At 37.7% G+C, this 19,015-nt stretch overlaps 1 protein-coding gene across 3 annotated transcripts in view; it reads right to left on the bottom strand.

The window, feature by feature from the left end:
- Nalcn (sodium leak channel, non-selective) overlaps nucleotides 1-19,015 on the bottom strand; it is a 276,716-nt gene that overhangs the window by 160,443 nt on the left and 97,258 nt on the right. For all 3 annotated transcript variants that reach the window (XM_040739426.1, XM_040738674.1, XM_040739071.1), the window contains exon 11: nucleotides 6,026-6,157. In XM_040739426.1, the coding sequence (XP_040595360.1) occupies nucleotides 6,026-6,157 (132 nt within the window). The remainder of the gene's footprint in view (nucleotides 1-6,025; nucleotides 6,158-19,015) is intronic.

Below are 19,015 nucleotides of genomic sequence, written 5' to 3'. Positions count from 1 at the left end.
CTTAAACTGAACAAATTTGTTTTTAAAAGTACATTTGGATAAAACAATTTATCCATATACAAAGACTCACATACGACATTTTTTTTATTCAAAAAGACAGGATACTATAATTTGAAGGAAAGTCCAAAGTTATTCTGAGAAACTCCAATACCAAAAGTTAGTCCATCTACTGAAACAGATTTTTATTGCTTAAGTGATTGAATAACAAACTGATGTCTATAAATCATTTAAGTGAGTAGAATCCTATGCTTGGCTTATTTATTCCTTGGCCATATTATGACTTATAACCTTTGAGAAGTCAGGTTAAAAAACAATTTAGTTTTCCACTGCAGTAGAGAATGATTGTAGAGCTGCTAGAATCATGGGTTGGTACTTGAACGTGTTCACATGGATGTGAGGTTTGAGATGCACAGTCAGAATTTACCTAACAGCAAACTTTCTGTTGGCTTTTTTATTTCTTATACTCATAAAAATGCATGGGACATTTTTCAATTACTTTTATTTATGCAATATTATGTAGAGAACAACAGTTCACTAAAGGCAATATAGCATCCACATGAATGTACTGGCAGAGAGTTGGGACAGATATTCTAAGCTTGACAGACAACATATGTCAGAAAAGCTGAATATATTTTTCAAGGATATTTCTTACAGGCCACACTTAGCCTTTTTTTTAACCAGTCTTAGGTTTATTTAATGCTCAGGAGAAAGACAGAGTGGTAAATCATGACCCCTTGTTTTCGTTTAAAGAATGTAGTTTCTTAAATGGGAAATTCTGTTAAAATTGCTCACCTCCTGTGGTAGGAATGCACTTAGCACATAGATTTCTAATAAGTCGGCAGCTTAATGAATCACAAATATCCAAATTACCACACAATAGAAAACATTGCTCACAATATTAATATTTGTGATTAAATATAAAATTGTATTTAAAATGCAGGCATGTGTAACAATAAGCAAGTACTATCACAATTAAAATGAAAAGTAGTTTTTTTTAACCAAATAATTGGTCTCTACTTTTTATGTTAGTACATAGTTAGGGAAATAAAAAAAATCTCTTTCCTATTGCTACCTAATTCTAATTCTAAATTTAGATTAATTAATCCAAAGTAACAGAGCACTCTAGCTCCACAACAGAAGCTAAGCAGCTTAATTCATTCTTAAAGGAAGCAGATTTAGACTGAGTTGACTCCTAATGGGTAGAGTGGTTTATTTTGAATTTTCCTAAACAATTTATTCTATAATATGTAGGAACCTAACAAAGAAACTGCTTCTTTCAAACCTCATGGCCTTTTGTGATTTAGTGTGAAAGTTAAGCTTTCAGAGATCTTACATAATGCTGTTTTCTAAATACAGAGCCATTACACTCCCTGGTCTTCAACTGCTGCCATTATAGCTGTTTGGGGGGATTAAATGAGATAATGCATTTTTAAAAAGTACTTAGCATAAAATGGGCTTTCCAAAAAGTGGTAGGTATGAGAATTCTCTTTGGAAAGTTCTATGCTCCTATAGTTTATTCACTGTATTGCTTACTTTTGTAAATAAACTTTTAATGAAGTCCAGCTGTATTAAGACAACATTCACTTTTTCACAAAGGTGACTGAGTTGAGGAGCCTAACATGCTTATTTGGCTCTTCAAGAAATTTTGGTGATTCTTGGCTTAACCTGAACAAATTTGTTTTAAAAAGTACATTTGGATAAAACAATTTATCCATACACAAAAGACTCACATACAACATTTTTTTATTAAAAAAGACAGGATACTATAATTTGAAGGAAAGTCCAAACTTATTCTGAGAAACTCAAATACTAAAAGTTAGTCCATCTACTGAAACAGATTTTTATTGCTTAAGTGAGTAAATAATAAACTGACATCTATAAATCATTTAAGTAAGTAGAATCTTATGCCTGGCTTATTTATTCCTTTTCTTTCCAGGATTTCAAAGAGTTGGTTACTGTGTTTATTCAGTTACTTATCTACATCTACCTTTTTGTTGAGAAACAACTGACATGTAGAAAGGTGTATTTATATTATATATTACCTTGCTGAGTTGGGTATAAATATATGCTTATGAAACCATCACCACCAATACCACAGACATGTACATACTCTTCTAAATTGTCCTCCTATCATCTTCATTGTTCTTGATGTTAGTGTTAGATGCTGTAATAACACTTCGTACACAATCTATGCTCTTCAAGTTTTTACATATTCAATGTCATGTGGTAGGCAATGGATCCTTATTCAGAGAGCATTTTTTCAAGGCCATGCTTATTTTAAAAATCAAGTTTGTGTTATTGGCTTGTGAAGGACAACAAGTTAGGAGGTATATAATATAATTCAGGTTTTGCTATACCATCTTAGCTCTGTGGTTTTTATTTTTAATATTATCAATAAAACCATCAAAATTGACAAGGATTAATCACCTAACCCCAAGATTCTAACAGTATTTAAGCATCAGTCAATGAAATTCACAATAGAAATAATTTGATATTTTATTGCAGCTTTTTGTAGTATAATGAAAGACCGTGCAGCATTCATAAAAATGGGCTAGAAAAGTGGTAAGATTTGTGTGAGAAGAAATCAGGGAAAGTTTCCTGAAGGAGTGAATTCACTGTGTTCCCAGGGTGTATGCCCACTTATTTACTCCATAGCACATTAGGTATAACAAGTGTCTACTGTGGGGAGGCCACAGAAGTGATGTCTATGCAAGCTCCAATATCAGCACTCCTGCAGGAGAGACTGGTCCTCCTCCAGATAAAGCAGCATCCTATCACCATGCTCACCTCTGTTAGTCCCTGGAATGTTGGTTATCACTCCATAAGCCTCTGATGTAATTCTTTTGAGCAATTTGGAACCTTGAGAGGGCCTAGTAAGAATTGTGTCTACCTCTATTTTCAATAATTTCTTCTACTTTATCAAGTTCTATGTGCAGATTATATTCCTCCTGCATATGTCTTTGTCTCCAGTGTTTCTCTTCCAAGTATACTGCATAATACTCTACTAGGCACAACCCTTTGTGGAAGAGGGAGTCCATGCTGCTATGTTCCATGGAGTATAGTCAATGGATAAAGAAAAGATGTTCCATCCATTCCTCCTAGAAACCTGTGATAGTATTCCATCAGGATAAAACAACCTCTGACTCTATCTCTCTACTCTGTACTCATCTCTCCATTAACCACTCATGCACCTTGACTTTGTCCAAGCCATACTGTCCTATCTAAGAATTGGCAGTCTTCTTCAATACCCACTTGAGACTCAGCAACTCTCAGGCTATAGTGGTTTCTTGCACTCTTGTCACAACCCCTTTCCTATGTTTAAGCCACCCATCTCCACACAGCACCCTGAGTTTCGTGTTTTATTACCAAAATCATGGTGCAATTGGAACTCTTGGTTCCTCTTTCTGACCAAGATAACTTTCTTATTCTCTCACTCCAATAAAACATGTGTTTTGATTATATAGAGATTGTGAGAGCTTCATTTTCCTTTTGTTCTTGTCTATTTTTATCTACTTCCACGGTCAACCTAGGCCACCTAGCCTGAATTTCATCTCCTTTGTGAGTCACCCCCATTTCCTCATCACTTTGTTTCTCAGTTCCCCCACTCCAAATAAATAAAACCCTAAAGCTGGGTCAGTTTGAACCTTGCCTATCTCCGTTCTTATGTAAGACCCAGGACAGTAACTATCTTTCACGTTGTCACTGTGATGTCTGTACTATGAAAATTTGGTTGGATCTTTTAACACTGCCTTTGAAGTGTCATTGTTTATTATTATTATTATTAGGTGTGATATTATTATTATTATTATTATTATTATTATTTGGCTTGATTTCCCTGTTTTACTTAAGCTTCCCATTTCATTGTGTCATTTGCTTGGAGGTCCATCCACTTCTGTCTACCTGAGAGAAACAGAAAACAGGGAGGACTCACCTCTCCCAGTCACACCCTGTGTCTGTGCTAAAACCCGATCCCAAAACATCAATGTCAGTTTATGCTGCTGCTTATGTTTAAAAAATGTTTACATTCATTTACTCATTTTGATTGCGTTGTCCATGTGACTGAATCTCTCTCTCTCTCTCTCTCTCTCTCTCTCTCTCTCTCTCTGTGTGTGTGTGTGCAAATTTGTGCAATGACATGTGTGAATATAACCTGTATTGGTTTTCCCCTTTCCAACATGCAGATTAAGGACTGAACTCAGGTCATCAGGCTTGGATGGAGGTACACTTTGCAACTGAGTCACTTTGCCTGGCCCATTTCTATTTAATGACAATTCTTGATGGATTTGCAGCAAACTTATTTCCTTTTTGGTGTTGATTTAGATATAATTTCCTCATGAGGTTTTAGTGTTTACCGTCTGTTTCTCTTATTGCCTGCAACCACAATGTAACCTGAAACTATTAGATCAATGCCATGCCACAGCTGTTCCTGGGCAGTGGAAGTTTAGGATTAAGGGGATTTTGTTAGAGGAAATAGAGCTCCACGAGGAGGAGGAAGATGGGGTTTATAAATGACTCCATAGAAGTTTCTTGACATCCACATAGATGTTCATATTCAATATATGCATGTGGTTGAGGTACCTAGGAGAACCCAATTAAAAATCTAATTGCTTTGGATATGAAAATGCTTTCATAATAAGCATAATTGAAGTGTGGTTTCTGGTATTTAGTTTGTTTCATTCATATAAGGGATTTTTGAAAGACAGTATCACTAAATTTGTGTATCTCCTTTATGGATGCCTCCATACATCAATCTATTTTTCTGTAAATATATGGCTATTGAATTGTGATATTTCCTTTCAGAATGATTAAAAATGTGGTATTTGAAAATGATTAAAAATATTTAAAAATTAGACCTCCAGCTCCTATACCAGACAGAAACCAGGCTGGTCCTAGGGTTCCCAGATCATTGTCTAACCAAATTGTCATCGGAGAGGTTTTACCCAGCAACTGATGGGAACAGATGCTGAGACCCACAGCCAACTATTAGGTGGGCTTTGGGAAACCCTTTGGAAGAATAGGGAAGATGCATAATGGGAGCCAGAGGGGCCAAGGACACCATGGAAAAACACAGAGTCAACTAACTTGGGCTCAGAGGGTCTCACAGAGACTGAACCACCAAACAATGAACTCCGTGTGTGTGGCTTCGTCTTCTTGTGGGACTCCTGGCAGAAGGAGTGGGGGTTGTCTCTAACTTTGTTGCCTGCTCTTGGGACCCTTTCCTCCTGCTGGATTGCCTCCTCCAGCCTTAATTAGGAGAGGAGGTGGCTAGTCTTGCTGCAACTTTATTTGCTTTTATTGCTGTTTACTTTTCTGAAGGGAAGGGGGAGGAAGTTGACAGAGAGGAACTGGAAGGAGAGGAGGGAGGGGAAACTGGTCAGGCTGAGAAAAAAATAATAAATTGATCAATTTTTAAAAATTAAGAATTAGGTCCAGCGAGTTGCCTCATCAGGAAAGCATTTGCTGCACAAGCCTAATGACTTCAGGTTAATTTGATCTGGTGCCTGCACAGATGTATAATGACCAAATCAGGACAGTTAATGCATCCATAATTTTAACATTTGTCCTCTGTGTGATTTGGCCCAGGTGTTAACCACTTAACCTCTAGTGTAGTGATTATTGTACTGGAACTTTCAGCTTATCCCCAGCTCCACCCCTACCCATACCCCACACCCTGAGTTGTTGAGCTGACTAATATATTTCTGAGCTTTGGAGCCTAAGATAACTATAGCATGAAAAAAAAGGAGACAAAATGAGAGGTTGGTAGGAAAACAGAAAGAACTGGAGTAAGACTCAGAGGGGATAAAAGGTTACCTTGGCAACATGACTGCTATGGGGAAGACTACCCAGACTCACGGTGACAGGAAATGAGTCAAACAACACAGTGACCAGGGGAATCACTTAAGAGGCTGATGATGAGTCGTCTTAGGAGGCAATCAAGTAACTAATACACTAGAGTTAATTTTCAAAAGGCTGTCTGGAGGCTCCCCTACCTTGAGAACTGCTGCACACCCCTCCAGTGACTTACCTCTGCAAGGTAGAATTCGTCATACTGCCTTCTGAAGTTCTCTCCCTTGTAGTAGTTACTGGCTGCAACGATCACATCCACAGTCACCATGCTCAGGATAAACATGTGGAAAACAGATGACCGCATCATTTTCTGAGGAGGCAAAATAGATAGGACTCTTCATGAAGACATGAACCTCACCATTAACTGCAATGTGAATGCTGGTAAGTTTCGAGTGACAACAGGTCTATGGGACAATATGGAAATTAAAAACAGTTTTTCTGAGACCACTGATCAATGTCTTTCTTGCTCAATATTGGGACCTAAGGAAGGTATTTCTTTCAGTGAGTTAAAGATGTATAGGAACATAGTTACAGAAATCTTCAGCTAAAAAATGAAAATACAGTTAAGTTAACTTTTATATACTTGAATCTTGGACAATTAGATTTTTTTTGACCCCTGAGTTCTGACCATATGAAATAATGGGTATCCTGAAAAACAAGCATGGCCGTTTTGTATCAAGGGGAGAATGAAAACATTCTGCAGGTGGTTTTAAAGCTGGAAAGAGGGAGACACAGAAGATTTATTTTCCTTCATTGCTTCTATAAGTACTTTCTGAAAATAATCCTGTAATGAATAATGACTGTCTGTTGAGCTTATTATGTGTCTGGGGCTGTTCTAGAATTTTACATAGATTAGCTCAATTAAAATCCATGCTAGTCCTAGGATATTATTCCAATTTGATGGATAAGAAAACTGAGACTCAAAGAAGTTAAATAATTTTCTTCACTGCCATGTAAGAATCAAAACTACCTGAGGATTGAGAATTAAATCTGGTCCAAGTCCATTGCCTATATTGAAGTGGAATTAACTAAGCATTAAAAACAGGTAGCTGCCACACACTCAATGTCTATTATGTGCCAAGTCATTTCTGTAGGTGTTATTCATGTTGTGTCTGCTAATGCCACAGCTCTAAACAGCAGGATATGTGACGTGCATTATAGAGAGTTCATAGAGCTTAGGTTACTTGCTCAAGACCACACAGCAAGAAGGCATCAGAACCAAGCTCTGCCGCCACTAAGTGTGTTTGAAGTCTCTTCTGTGACTTTACTCCATTGTGAGGAAGATATCATCTACGTGGAGGAAACAGAGGGTGGAAGCTCTGAACATGTAGAGCCAGCTGCTCAGGATCGAAGCCATCATATAGTCTCTTCCTCTTTTTTTTTTTTTTGAGTTTTGGAAAGAAATTTACTTTGAATTCATGAGAAGGAGAGGACGAGTGAGGGAAAGACAGAGGAAGAGAGAGAGTATGGGTTTGAATGAGGCAAGAAGAGAGAACCATGTCATTTGATTTAGGCACAGAGATCAGTCATGTAGCAGATCATCAAATGTGTAGCACAGAGTGGAAGTGAGGCTTCATAGAAAAGCTTACGTAGGCTCTGTCCACACCCAAAAGCAAAACCGTTCTGAGTCAGGACACAGAAAGACAGTCACATCGTCTCTTCTGTAAGGCTTCTTTTCTTCCTCATACTAGGGACACTGTGTCCCCCTGCCTTGTGATCTGACTGACAAGTTCCTTAGCATTGCAACTAAAGGAGCCTACATAAATCTCTCAGCCTGAGGTTGAGATAAAGTGTGCCTGAGAGACCTCCAAGGCATCAGCTTGTCCAGGCTTCTCTAACAGAATGGGGTGGATCCAAGTTGGGTGTAGCTGGGACTCCATGATTTCCTGGTGCTGTGTCCCGGCACAATCCACTTAAGCCTCAGGTGCAGCTACCCACCTCAGTTTTCTCCTCAGTAAAGTGGACGCAATGTGTCTGCTCAAGATGTGTTAACATGCTGCAGGTGTTATATAAAGATCTCTAGTCCAGACAAATGCCATTTCATGGACCAGATACGTTTCTGTCTGGAGTGAGAAATTAATCACACAAGGTCAAAGAATTAATTACATTGAACAACTCTGAGCCCAGAACAAAGGTAGATAAACAAAAATAATAAAAATCTAATAACTCTACAGATGTCTGAACCAAGGGGAAAAGCAGATTTCCCATTAAGCTTCGTGTCCCTCCTGGGGATTGACACATTTTTTTATAATGGTTTCTCTTTGACTTTATTTCATTGGTAATACAAAAATCAAATTCCAGAACTGCCAATCAACCTGTTTGTATGGCCATCCATTTACTTTCAAGAACTACTGATCTTCATAAATCAGATACATAAATCACTTGTCAAGTTTCTATTCTCGTTAGAATTTGCATTGTTTTTTCTCCTTTCTTTGCATTGTGAGAGTTAAATTCCACGACCATCACTTCATTTCTGTACTCTTTTCAACATAATGTTCTATTAAAACATGTCAACCTATTCCTATTTTATTAGCATGACAGAAAAGCCACAACTTTTTCTTTCTGTTTTCCTTCATTGTGGATTTAGGTCTTAAGAAAACTGTTATTACTGAAAGGTCCGAACAAAGCTTTCAGCCATGGCTGTCAAAAAACTTTGAAATTGGTTTTGTAACTGTCACAGCTTGGCTTTGGTGCTGTCATTATAATTAGGTTTTTTTTTGTCTGAATGTCTATGTATCTCTGTTGGTACAGAGTCATTAAAATAATCATTTTACAATGTTTCATATGCTATAATCACTTTGGCTTGCTTCAAAGTAATAACTTTCAAACATTAAATAAGAATGAAGGCAATAAGTATATGTAGGAGCCAAATTTAAATATTAAAACCAGTAACTCCAGCTTTAATGTGAAAGCTGGTGACAGAGGCCACTGGAACTGAATTCAGTCAGCCAGTGTCAGAAACTATCCATCAGCTTCCATGATTCACAATGAAACATAATATTGCATCTGCATTCATTCTTGTGTCTGCAGAAGTCTAAGTCTGTACCTTCAATTTTTACTTTCTTATGAAAATTAACATAGAGAAAATTGTTGAAGTTGAATAGGTATCACAAAACACGATGAAACTTGAGGCTTCCACAGTGGAATTACTTAACATAAATGTAGGTTCTACCTATCATCTATTTATATATATTGAGACATGCACAAACATTTTTGTCCATGTATATGTATGTGTTGTATTTTTATATATGTAGTATAAGAAATTTTAGACATCTGTATTCACACTTTTTAAAATTCTTTCCCTTAAAATGCCATTTTAGTTCACTGTTTTTTTATTTAAGTCATGGTACAGAAGAGATGGCTCAGTGTTTAAAAATAATTGCTGCTCTTCTAGGTGATCCAAGTTCTGTTCCCAGTACCCACATAAGGCAGCTCACAATCTCCTATATTCCAGCTCCAGGGAATCTGACACCACCTTCTGGCCTCAGTGGGTATATGCGCCCACTCACAGACATAAATAGAAATAAAAATAGAATCCCCTTTAAAAGGTCTTTGAAAAAACATCAGACAACATCTGGATAATTTTTAGTTTTTCTTTATTCCAAGATCCACTTGTTTGCATAAATTGTGATTGGAATTACCAAGACATGAAGAGACTATAATAGAATCTTTCCCAAGGCATCAAAATCTGTCAGAAACACTAAAGACTTTCTACTCAAAGGGTCTCTGGGTCAGCTGCAGCCTTGCAGGTGCTTAGAAATGCAAGAACTAAGGTGGCTTCCTAGACACAAAGAATTCAAATCTACAACTTTAATAGGGTCCCTATATGGTTTCTTATGTCATGTTCACGTTTAAGAATTAGTGTAGCAGACAACAATCATTAAATAAGAGGGTGAACTGGGTGACCTATTAAACTATTAGACTCTTCACACGTCTTGATTCTAAAAGCTTGTAATGATTGAAGCAGTTCCTTCCCACCCAACTCCAAGTCAAAGAACCAGTTAGACTGGAGTTTTCACCATGAAGGGGCTTTATGAAGCCACAATCATAAAACTCTTTAAAAATGGCAGGGGATGAGGTAGCTTCAAGAACTAGAAAAGAAAAGGGAATAGCATTTTCTTAGTTTCCAAAAACAATGCAGTCTAACTGATGTCTCACTTTTTTTCCTGCAATGAACACAAGTTCTGCCTTCTGATCTGCAGCACATGATAAATTCATATTGTTGTAAGCAACTAAGTTTGTGGATCGCTTCAATCATCATAGAAACTATAGGGCACTGTTTATGATTTTGATGGATATCAGCTCAAATTATCCTCTATGGAAATGGTTGAACATAACCTTCCAAGTACTATGAAGTGAATCTTGAACTATGTTCTCCACACAGGGTGACTCATCAGTAGGATGCTGTAAATACGTTTGCTTCAAATGCAAGTGACATTGTAGTAACCGTATCTTTCATCTTGTTTTGTGCTAGGAAGTGTCATGAGAGAATGAGTGTGAAGCAATGGCGCAAAGGCCAAGAACAAGAAATATACTAATTTTGGGGGCTGAGGATGTAGCTCAATAGTTGAGCGCCTGTCTAGCTAGCATGCATGAGGCATACAAAATGAAAAGAGATAAAAAAAACCTCTAAAGTCTCATTGTTCAAGGAAAGCCCTAAAAGACTATAAAGTGAAGTCACATGGGGGCAGATCTCCTTCTGCAATTAGAATCAACATTAACAAAAAATTGTGCCATCAGAAGAGGCAATCTGTACTGGAGTGCTTGGACTGTGCCAAGCTTCATTTCAAGTACACTGCATGCTGATGTAATCATACTATTTGGCCCTCAATAGTCTCAGGTGTTTGGTGTTTATGTAATGCCCCTTCATCAGGAAGAAACCGACTTCTTAGAAAGGCTGAGTAGTGTTCCAATCACATCAAGTTGGAAAGCATTCCCAAATGTTTTGGGAACAAAGCAGGTTTTCTTCTGCCTGCTCCTGAGCAGTCAAGAAGCCCTTGACATGGCTCTAGATGCTAAATGGATGTGAAGCAGTATCCTTGCTGAGGGTTTGTCTGAGAATAGAAGGCAGAAGTACGTGAAGCTTGCATTTGAAACCTGAACAGTTTGTTCTGTACAGAAGTTTGTAAGATCATCGTGATATAATGGAACGTTAATTTGAAGACCGGTTGAGCTCTGTGGGTGACTTGGCATCTCTAGGAAATAGATGCTGTAATATCTATATATTTGATTGAAACATGAATATAAACAGAACTATTTAATGCAGTTTTATAGCCTAATAGACATCTTGAATACTGTATTGGAAAACTGGAGGGCTTTAAAAATAAGAGATACTATTAATTGCTTATGGAAGAAGGTAAGAAAGATAAAACATAATAGATTAATTAAAAGAATTAAACTGGTTAGTTTATAATAACAGAGGAGTAATGAGAAGAGAATTGGGATATACTTGTTTGCTAGGATTTACTCTTATTGCTCTAGGGTGCCTGAGCCACCACACTGACATGTTAGCCTAGCTATGGTTCCTAATATCCTCTTTAGTTCACTGTCAGTCAGCCAAGCCTAGAGCATAGATGTGAGCTGAAGAGTGGCTGGCTATAGATACCCAAGCTTTTAGCTGAGGTTTGGCATGGACTATTAGGGCTTTTCAGGCAAATCATAGATTCGCAAGCAAAAATTAGTATCTCTTTATAAGCCAGCATGGTTTAAACCAATCAGCCTCACTTGGTTGCTAACCTCCAAGCTATTCCAGGCATTCTGGTCCTTCCATGGACCACTGGTATGCTCTGGTGATTTGAAAATGAATGATCTAATGATGAATGTTGATCCTTTGGGAGAGGGAAGACAATTTATGGGTGTCCTAGAGGTATTCAATGCCATTACCCAAGGCCAAACCACATGCATAAAGCCTCAATTTTCTATTCAGAGACTCATCATGACCCACAATACCACAGCATTCACATTAATATGATGCCTTGTTCAGCACTAGAGACCCACTACAGGTGCTTCTGGTCACTGAGAGACTGTACTGAACCCCACACTTATCTGCATACATTGATAAAAGCAGGGGACACTTAAAATAGACCATTTCCTGAAACTTAACGAAATCATCTGTCCTGAATTGACTTAAGCTATGTTGTACAGTGCTTACAAAGGCTTCAATTTAGGACAGCATGGCCTTTTCAGAATACAAAGCTGTAATGAACATTCATTCACACTTTGAACCATATTATTGAACAATGCTTAATGTGCCCCTGTTTCCTCATACTTTGTGGGCACACATTTATGGATTAATGGGAGAAAGGAGATGTAAATGAAGATCTGTGCCAACCGCTTCCAATTAATCCAACTATAATTTGAGGATTAAGAACTCAGTGTCCTTACATGACTTCATTATTGACATTAAAACATCAGGAAGGAGACTATAAAATCCTGACTTGTAATCAATGACGTGTTGACCTTGTTAATTTAGCCTCAGATGATAATAAAGATCAGAGCATTAGAATTTTCACCATATTTCCTCTCATGCTAGAAAAAAGCATAATGGAAGAAAGACATTCAAGCACTATTATGTGTTTCCTCTCCTCAAGTTTTCCTCTAAGCCAATTAATTTAATCCTGATATAAGAAATGCAGTATGTCATTGTGTCTGTGTATCTGCATGTAAGTGTACATGTTAATTAGTTGTATTTATTCACTCCGCAATGTAAACATGCTAGAGGAAATATATTTTGTAATCCATAAACTATAATAAATACATGGAGTTAGAAACAAGGACAAAGAAACAGACTTCCAAGGCCTAGGGTTGGTTGCTGGGGATGAGACATACAGGTTTGGCCCTGGAGGCTGAGCAGTAGCTCATGGAATGTGCAGGAATTGATTTCCTAGAAGTATGCAATGACCCTCATATGGTGAGTGAGGCTGTGAATGTTCTAAGAACAAGCATGGTCCTTTCTCCAGGTTAAGTAGCCAACTATCTCCCACAGCCTACCTGGCATTTGAGGAGCATCAATCCTGATACTTACATATTGAAGGATCCTATTATCCCTGTTTGTCAGATAATGAAACTCAAAAATCTTTGGAAAGTTGTCCCAAGTGGCCCGAGGCTACTCTGTCTTAGTTAGACCTTCTCATCTTCTCACACTGGTCCAGGAGGATAGAAGATACTAGCTGATAAAATGAACTTAACTTCTCACAGGCACCATCAGTTCTTAAGTTCTTAAAATTATCTATCAGTTGTGGGAGGCTTCATTAAGAAGATAGGTCATATAAGAACTATCTAGGTTGTCACTCCACCATGCAAAATACATGTATCACTTCCTCTCAATCTTCAACGGAAAAATTCTCAAAAAGCATTAAAACACTACAGTAATAATCTTGTCATAATCTGACCTATTTATGTAAAACAGCCTTTTACCTATTTTCCTTACAGAAGGAGGAACAACATGGGATGTTAGCAGAGAGAAATCAAGTGGGAGTACTCCATGTCTCATGTATACCTTCATTTTCCTGTCAGATGTTCTTTATGATAATAGGCCACTGGGCATACATGTGTTAGAAGAGAGCATCAGGAATGTAGCCACATCTGCCAAATTGTCAAGGATTAAACCTCCTACCTGAGAGACAGGGAGATGGCTTGTCACAGTAGCAGCTGAGGAATGACTTTCCCATTTAATTTGATTCTATTCATCATGTGTTATAGTGACCCCCTTACACAGATGTTGCTCTTATAAAAAATACAGCACTTAAATAGCTATCTAATTGTGGGTTTGATCCTAAAAGGGTCAATTATAACTTTTCAATTTTCTGAGACCCACAGTTAAGCACACGCTCAAGAAACGTTCTAAATTGTTTTATAATACTGCATGATAGACTTCCCTCACTGCCTAAATAACAGCAGAGTGTAGACAGATTTTTCTTTGGGCTGCCAGCTAACAAATAACAACACAGAGATTTATTATTAGTTATTAAAGCTCAGCCTTATCTTAGGTGTGTTCCTCACTAGTTCTTGTAACTTAAGTTAACCCATATTTTTAAAATCTATGTTCTGTCTGGTGGCTCAATACCTCATCTCTCTGTACTGCCCATACTGCTTCTTCACACTGCCTGGTGACTCAGTCTTTCCTCTTCACACAGATATTTCTCTTTCTAGAAGTCCTGCCTATCTCTCCTGTCATTTTAATACACCAATTACACCAATCATATAGTGTACAAATATCCCAAAACAGGAGAGTGCACAGTCTGCATCCATGCATCTAGTATCCACACTTTGGATCTGTCCCCATATTTGATATTTTTATTGCTTCATAGTCACACATATCCTTTAGAAAAACACAGAATTTCTGAAAGTCAGCTATAATAAGGAGGTGAGTGACATGTTAGCAATTCAAAGATGGCTTATGAATCTGCTGAAATTCATCAGTGGCCAACAAATGTATGAGGAAATGGATTTCATTTACTGGTTGCAATCAGAATGATAGAAATTTACCGCTATATGATACCATTGGCCTGTCTGACCCAACTACAGGTCCCCTGAGTGCTACATTTCAGCCTCTCCAACTAAACAGGTCCTGTCCTGCACACCTGTTTAATCTTTCTTAATCATCCCCCCACATACACCCTTCTCAACCCCAAGATTTAGCCTATTCCCTTTATCCAGTATTTTATCTAGCCAGCCTTACTTGCCCTGGCCACTACCTGTGGGCTTCAACCAGGACATGCCCTGCCCATTCCCAGATCTCTTATGTCCCCCATCCAACCCCTCCACATAGCCAAGTCCTGCTCATCTTTACCCCAGATATTCGTTTGGTGAGTCCAACTGATCCTTCCCTCCATGAGACACCCACAACCCTTAGATCTATCTCCAAAATCCAGGCTTGGACCAGGAAACACATCTAGCATGTGATCCTAGCTCCCTCTGTCTAACTTACTTGATTCCTCTTAAGTAATATCCATCATTTATATCTAAGCCAGTCTATAAATCATGTGTTCTGCCACAATCTAATGACTGCATCAAACACAAAACAAAAGAACACCACATGTCCAGATGTCATTGCACAAATGCAAAAATATGAAAGTTCAAGCAGTATCCTCCATAACTCCCAAAGTCAACTACTAGTTCTATGAAAGTTTTCTCTCATGAGAATAACCTTGAAAAGTCCTGGGAGACAAAATATAAAAGAACAATCATAAATCTATTTAAAGAATTCAACGAACTGAAAGAAAACACGAAGAAACATCTCAATGAACTAAGAGAGAATGAATTTAAAGAGAATAAATATTTGAGTGGATACCCAAGAAGACACAAACATAAGCCTGAAGGAAATGATGAAGATAATCCAGAATTTGAAAATAGAATTCAATAAATCAATAGAAACGTCAAAAAGAACTCAAGCAGCAATGAAGATGAAATTGAATAATTTAAAAAACCAAATTCCAACTCAAGGGAAAGCCTTAAAAGTACAATGAATTAAGAAGATGATAGAATATCAGGACTCGATAAAATTTTATCTTTTTCCTTCTTTTTATAGCCTCTTTTCAGTTAAAAATGTGGCTTCTTGTATTTTCTTTAAGTTTGGTCTACTATATGTAAACTTTTTGGTTGCTTATATCTTGATTTATTTTCTTCTTCAACTATGGAAAATGTTTCCTGATGGGTGCATTCGTCTATTTTGCCAGTTGTGGTCTTTTAGGACTTGGAATACGTTGTTTTAGGCTGGATTTCAAAGTTTCCACTGAGGAAACAGTCATTACTCTTATGAGCTTTTCTTCATATATGACCTGTGTTTTTAAAATAGACCATATTTTGGAACAGAAAACAAATCTTAACAAATTCACAAAGATTGAAATAAATGTGTGTATCTTATTGAACCACAATACAATAAAATGAAATTGAGAGCAAACAAATCTCTAGTAAGAATACAAACTCAAGGAGATCAAAATTCATTAGTGAATAATGTTATGTCAAAGAAGAAATTAAGAAACAAACAAATGAAATCTTCTAGACGTATATGAAAATGGAAATATAACACAACAAAACCCTTGGGACACATTAAAAGCATTCTCTAAGGGAGATTTATACCTCTAAGTGCTTACATTAAAAAAAAACCACAAATAAATGCCTTAATGATATAACTAAAAACTTGAAAACATACAACAAACAAAACTCCCCCAAAAAACAAGCAAAAAAGAAAAGCAAGAACAAATCAAAATCAACCCAAGTAGATGGCAAGAAATAATAAAAATCCGAGCAGAAATTAATGAGATAGAAAAAAAGCCCAAAAATACAAGGGCTGATTTTTTTTGAGAAAAAGCTTGACAGATTCTTGACACAATCAACCAAAAGAAATAAAAAGATGACCAAATTAACAGAATCAGAAATTATCAGGGAAACATTACAACAGATACTAAAAACAGTAAGGATGTTATAAGGGATTTGAGCATTTACATACTTCAAAATTCATATCCATTTGAGCCTGTCTTGTACCAAATCCCCACTGATATTAAAAAGTGCTTGTTATTATATTTTGTTTAAGTGGACCAGCTGCTTCTGCTTCAATTTCCATTGTACAAAATTCTTGAACTCAATGCCTCTCACATTTTGTGACCTATTCTTAAACCATACTTCCTCTCAGTTCACCCTCATTTTGCAAGTTTTCTGGTGATTTTCTTCTGAGAACTTATGTGGGAGGTCACCTGGCTCAGAGTTATAGTCAGCCACTGTTCGTAATGTGCAAGAACCAGAATGAAGATGTAGTAATTAGGTAGAAGAATTGAGATAGGTATGTATAGAGAGAAACAAAAATGGAAAATTACATGTCTAAGGACAGAAAGGTACAAGATGTACAGTGACCTTAGATGCCAGATTATACCTGCAATAGGCACACCCTCTTTGAATATTGAGAAAAAAACATTTCGAAGGCAAATGGATGGAACTAGAAGAAACCATCCTGAGTGAGGTAACCCAACCCAGTCACAGAAAAACAAACATGGTATATACTCACTCATATATGGATTTTTAGACATAGAGCAAAGGACTAACAGCCTACAGTCCACACCACCAGAGAAGCTAGGAAACAAAGAGGACCCTAAGAGAGACACACATGGTCCCCTAGAGATGAGGGGGGAGAGAGAAACAAGATCTCCTGAGCAAATTGGGAGCATGGGGGGAGGGGAGAGGGAGTTAGGAGAAAGAGAAGAGAAGAAGAATTGGGATGAGGAGGACATGAGGGAGCAGGAAGATTGAGTTGGTAGAATAGAGGAGAGCAAGAAAAGAGATACCATAATAGGGGAAGCTATTATGGGTTTAAAGAGAAATATGGCACTAGTGAAATGTCCAGAGATGTACAAGGATGACCCCAACTAACATTCTAAGCAATAGTGGAGAGGCTACTGTAAATGCCCTTCCCCGATAATGAGATTGATGACTACCTTGTATGCCATCCTAGAGTCTTCATCCAGTAGCTGGTAAAAGCAGAAGCAGACACCCACAGCTAAACACTGAGCTGAACTCTGGAATCCAGTTGAAGAGATGGAGGAATGATGAGCAAAGGGGTCAAGACCAGACTGGAGAAACCCACAGAAACAACTGACTTGAACGAGGGGGAGATCATGGACCCCAGACTGGGAAAAGAGCACAGGACGGATCCAGAACCCCTGAACGTGGGTGTCAGTAAGCATGTCTGGGCAATCTATGTGGCCTCTGGTAGTGAATCAGTATTTATCCTTAGTACATGAATGGACTTCAGGAGCCCATTCCACATAGAGGGATACTTTTTCAGCCTAGATACATGGGGGAGGGCCTGGGCCCTGCTCCAAATGATATGACAGACTTTGAAGAACCCCATGGAAGGCCTCACCCTCCCTGGGGAACAGAAAGGGGATGGGATAAGGGGCCGGTGGGGGGCTGGGGAGGAAGGGAGGGAGAGGGAACTGGGATTGACATGTAAGACAACCTTGTTTCTAATTTAAATTAAAAAAGAAGAAAAAAACAGTTCTCAAGTGAAAACACAAATGTCCATTTAATTTTATCAGATTATATAGTGGTAAAAAAGATGAATGTTAGAGGCTGCTTTAGCACAAAGAGAAGATAATCCAGTCTTAAGGATTGGTTTACTGGGGCCCTCAGACAAGCTGTTCTCAACACATGGGCTGGAACCCCTTGGGCCAAATTATCTTTTAAAAGGGGTCATCTAAGACCATCAGTAAACAGATATTTACACTAAGATTCATAGCATTAGTAAAACTACAGTTATGACGCAGCAACAATGTTAATTTTATGGTTGGGGTCACCAAACGTGAAGAACGTTATTTTTTTTTTTATAATCCTATAAAAATATCTTTTATTGCACTTAAGTAAGTGTGTCCTCTTCGATGTGACCTGGCATATATATTTTTTTATCATTTTTTATTTTAATTTTAAATAGCTTGTTTTACATGTCAATCCCAGTTCCCTCTCCCTCCCCTCCTCCCGCACTCCCCTTCCCCCCCCCCCTCCCACCCTATTGCCAAATCCTTCCACATAGGGGATATCTAGAGTCTGTCATTTTACTCTTGGGTGGTGTGAAGAACGTTATTAAAGGGTCACAGTGTTGGGAAGGTTGAGAACAACTGCCTTAGAATGTGCCTATATTCTCTAGCTGTCCTATTCTCACAGGGGAGGCTGGAAGGGGGACTCTTAGCTGGACAGCTGTTGAGTAGTGCTAAGGAAGAGAAGAGAGAGAGAAAGTCCTTTCAGGCTGGAGAGTGAAGGTGCTTCATGGAATACAGGACTGTGATTTATTTCTTCTTAATTTAAGAGTGAATCTTTCAGGAATTACACACACACACACACACACACACATACACATGAACTAAATATATTAAATTTAGCCTATGAAATCATGACTAGATGGATTCATAGAAGTACTGCAATCTCAAAATGAACCCAATTATTGTTAAATTGATTTAAAATGTATTAGAGAACCTAAGAATCCCCTAGTAGTTCAAATAAAAATGTTCTGTTTGTCTACCTTCCTGTTCTGACTTCAAGACTTTACAATTAAATGGACAAGGGCATTTGTTATTTTTATTTGTCATCAACAGAAAAGACCATTCTAAGGACATAGAACTGAATTATTTTCTCAGCATGCCTGCATGTGATTCATACTTATTTTGCCTATCATTACAAT

The sequence above is a fragment of the Mesocricetus auratus genome, unplaced genomic scaffold (genome assembly GCF_017639785.1).
Source record: "Mesocricetus auratus isolate SY011 unplaced genomic scaffold, BCM_Maur_2.0 Super-Scaffold_2245, whole genome shotgun sequence".
NCBI lineage: Eukaryota > Metazoa > Chordata > Mammalia > Rodentia > Cricetidae > Mesocricetus > Mesocricetus auratus.
This window is presented reverse-complemented; position numbering and strand designations above follow the sequence as displayed.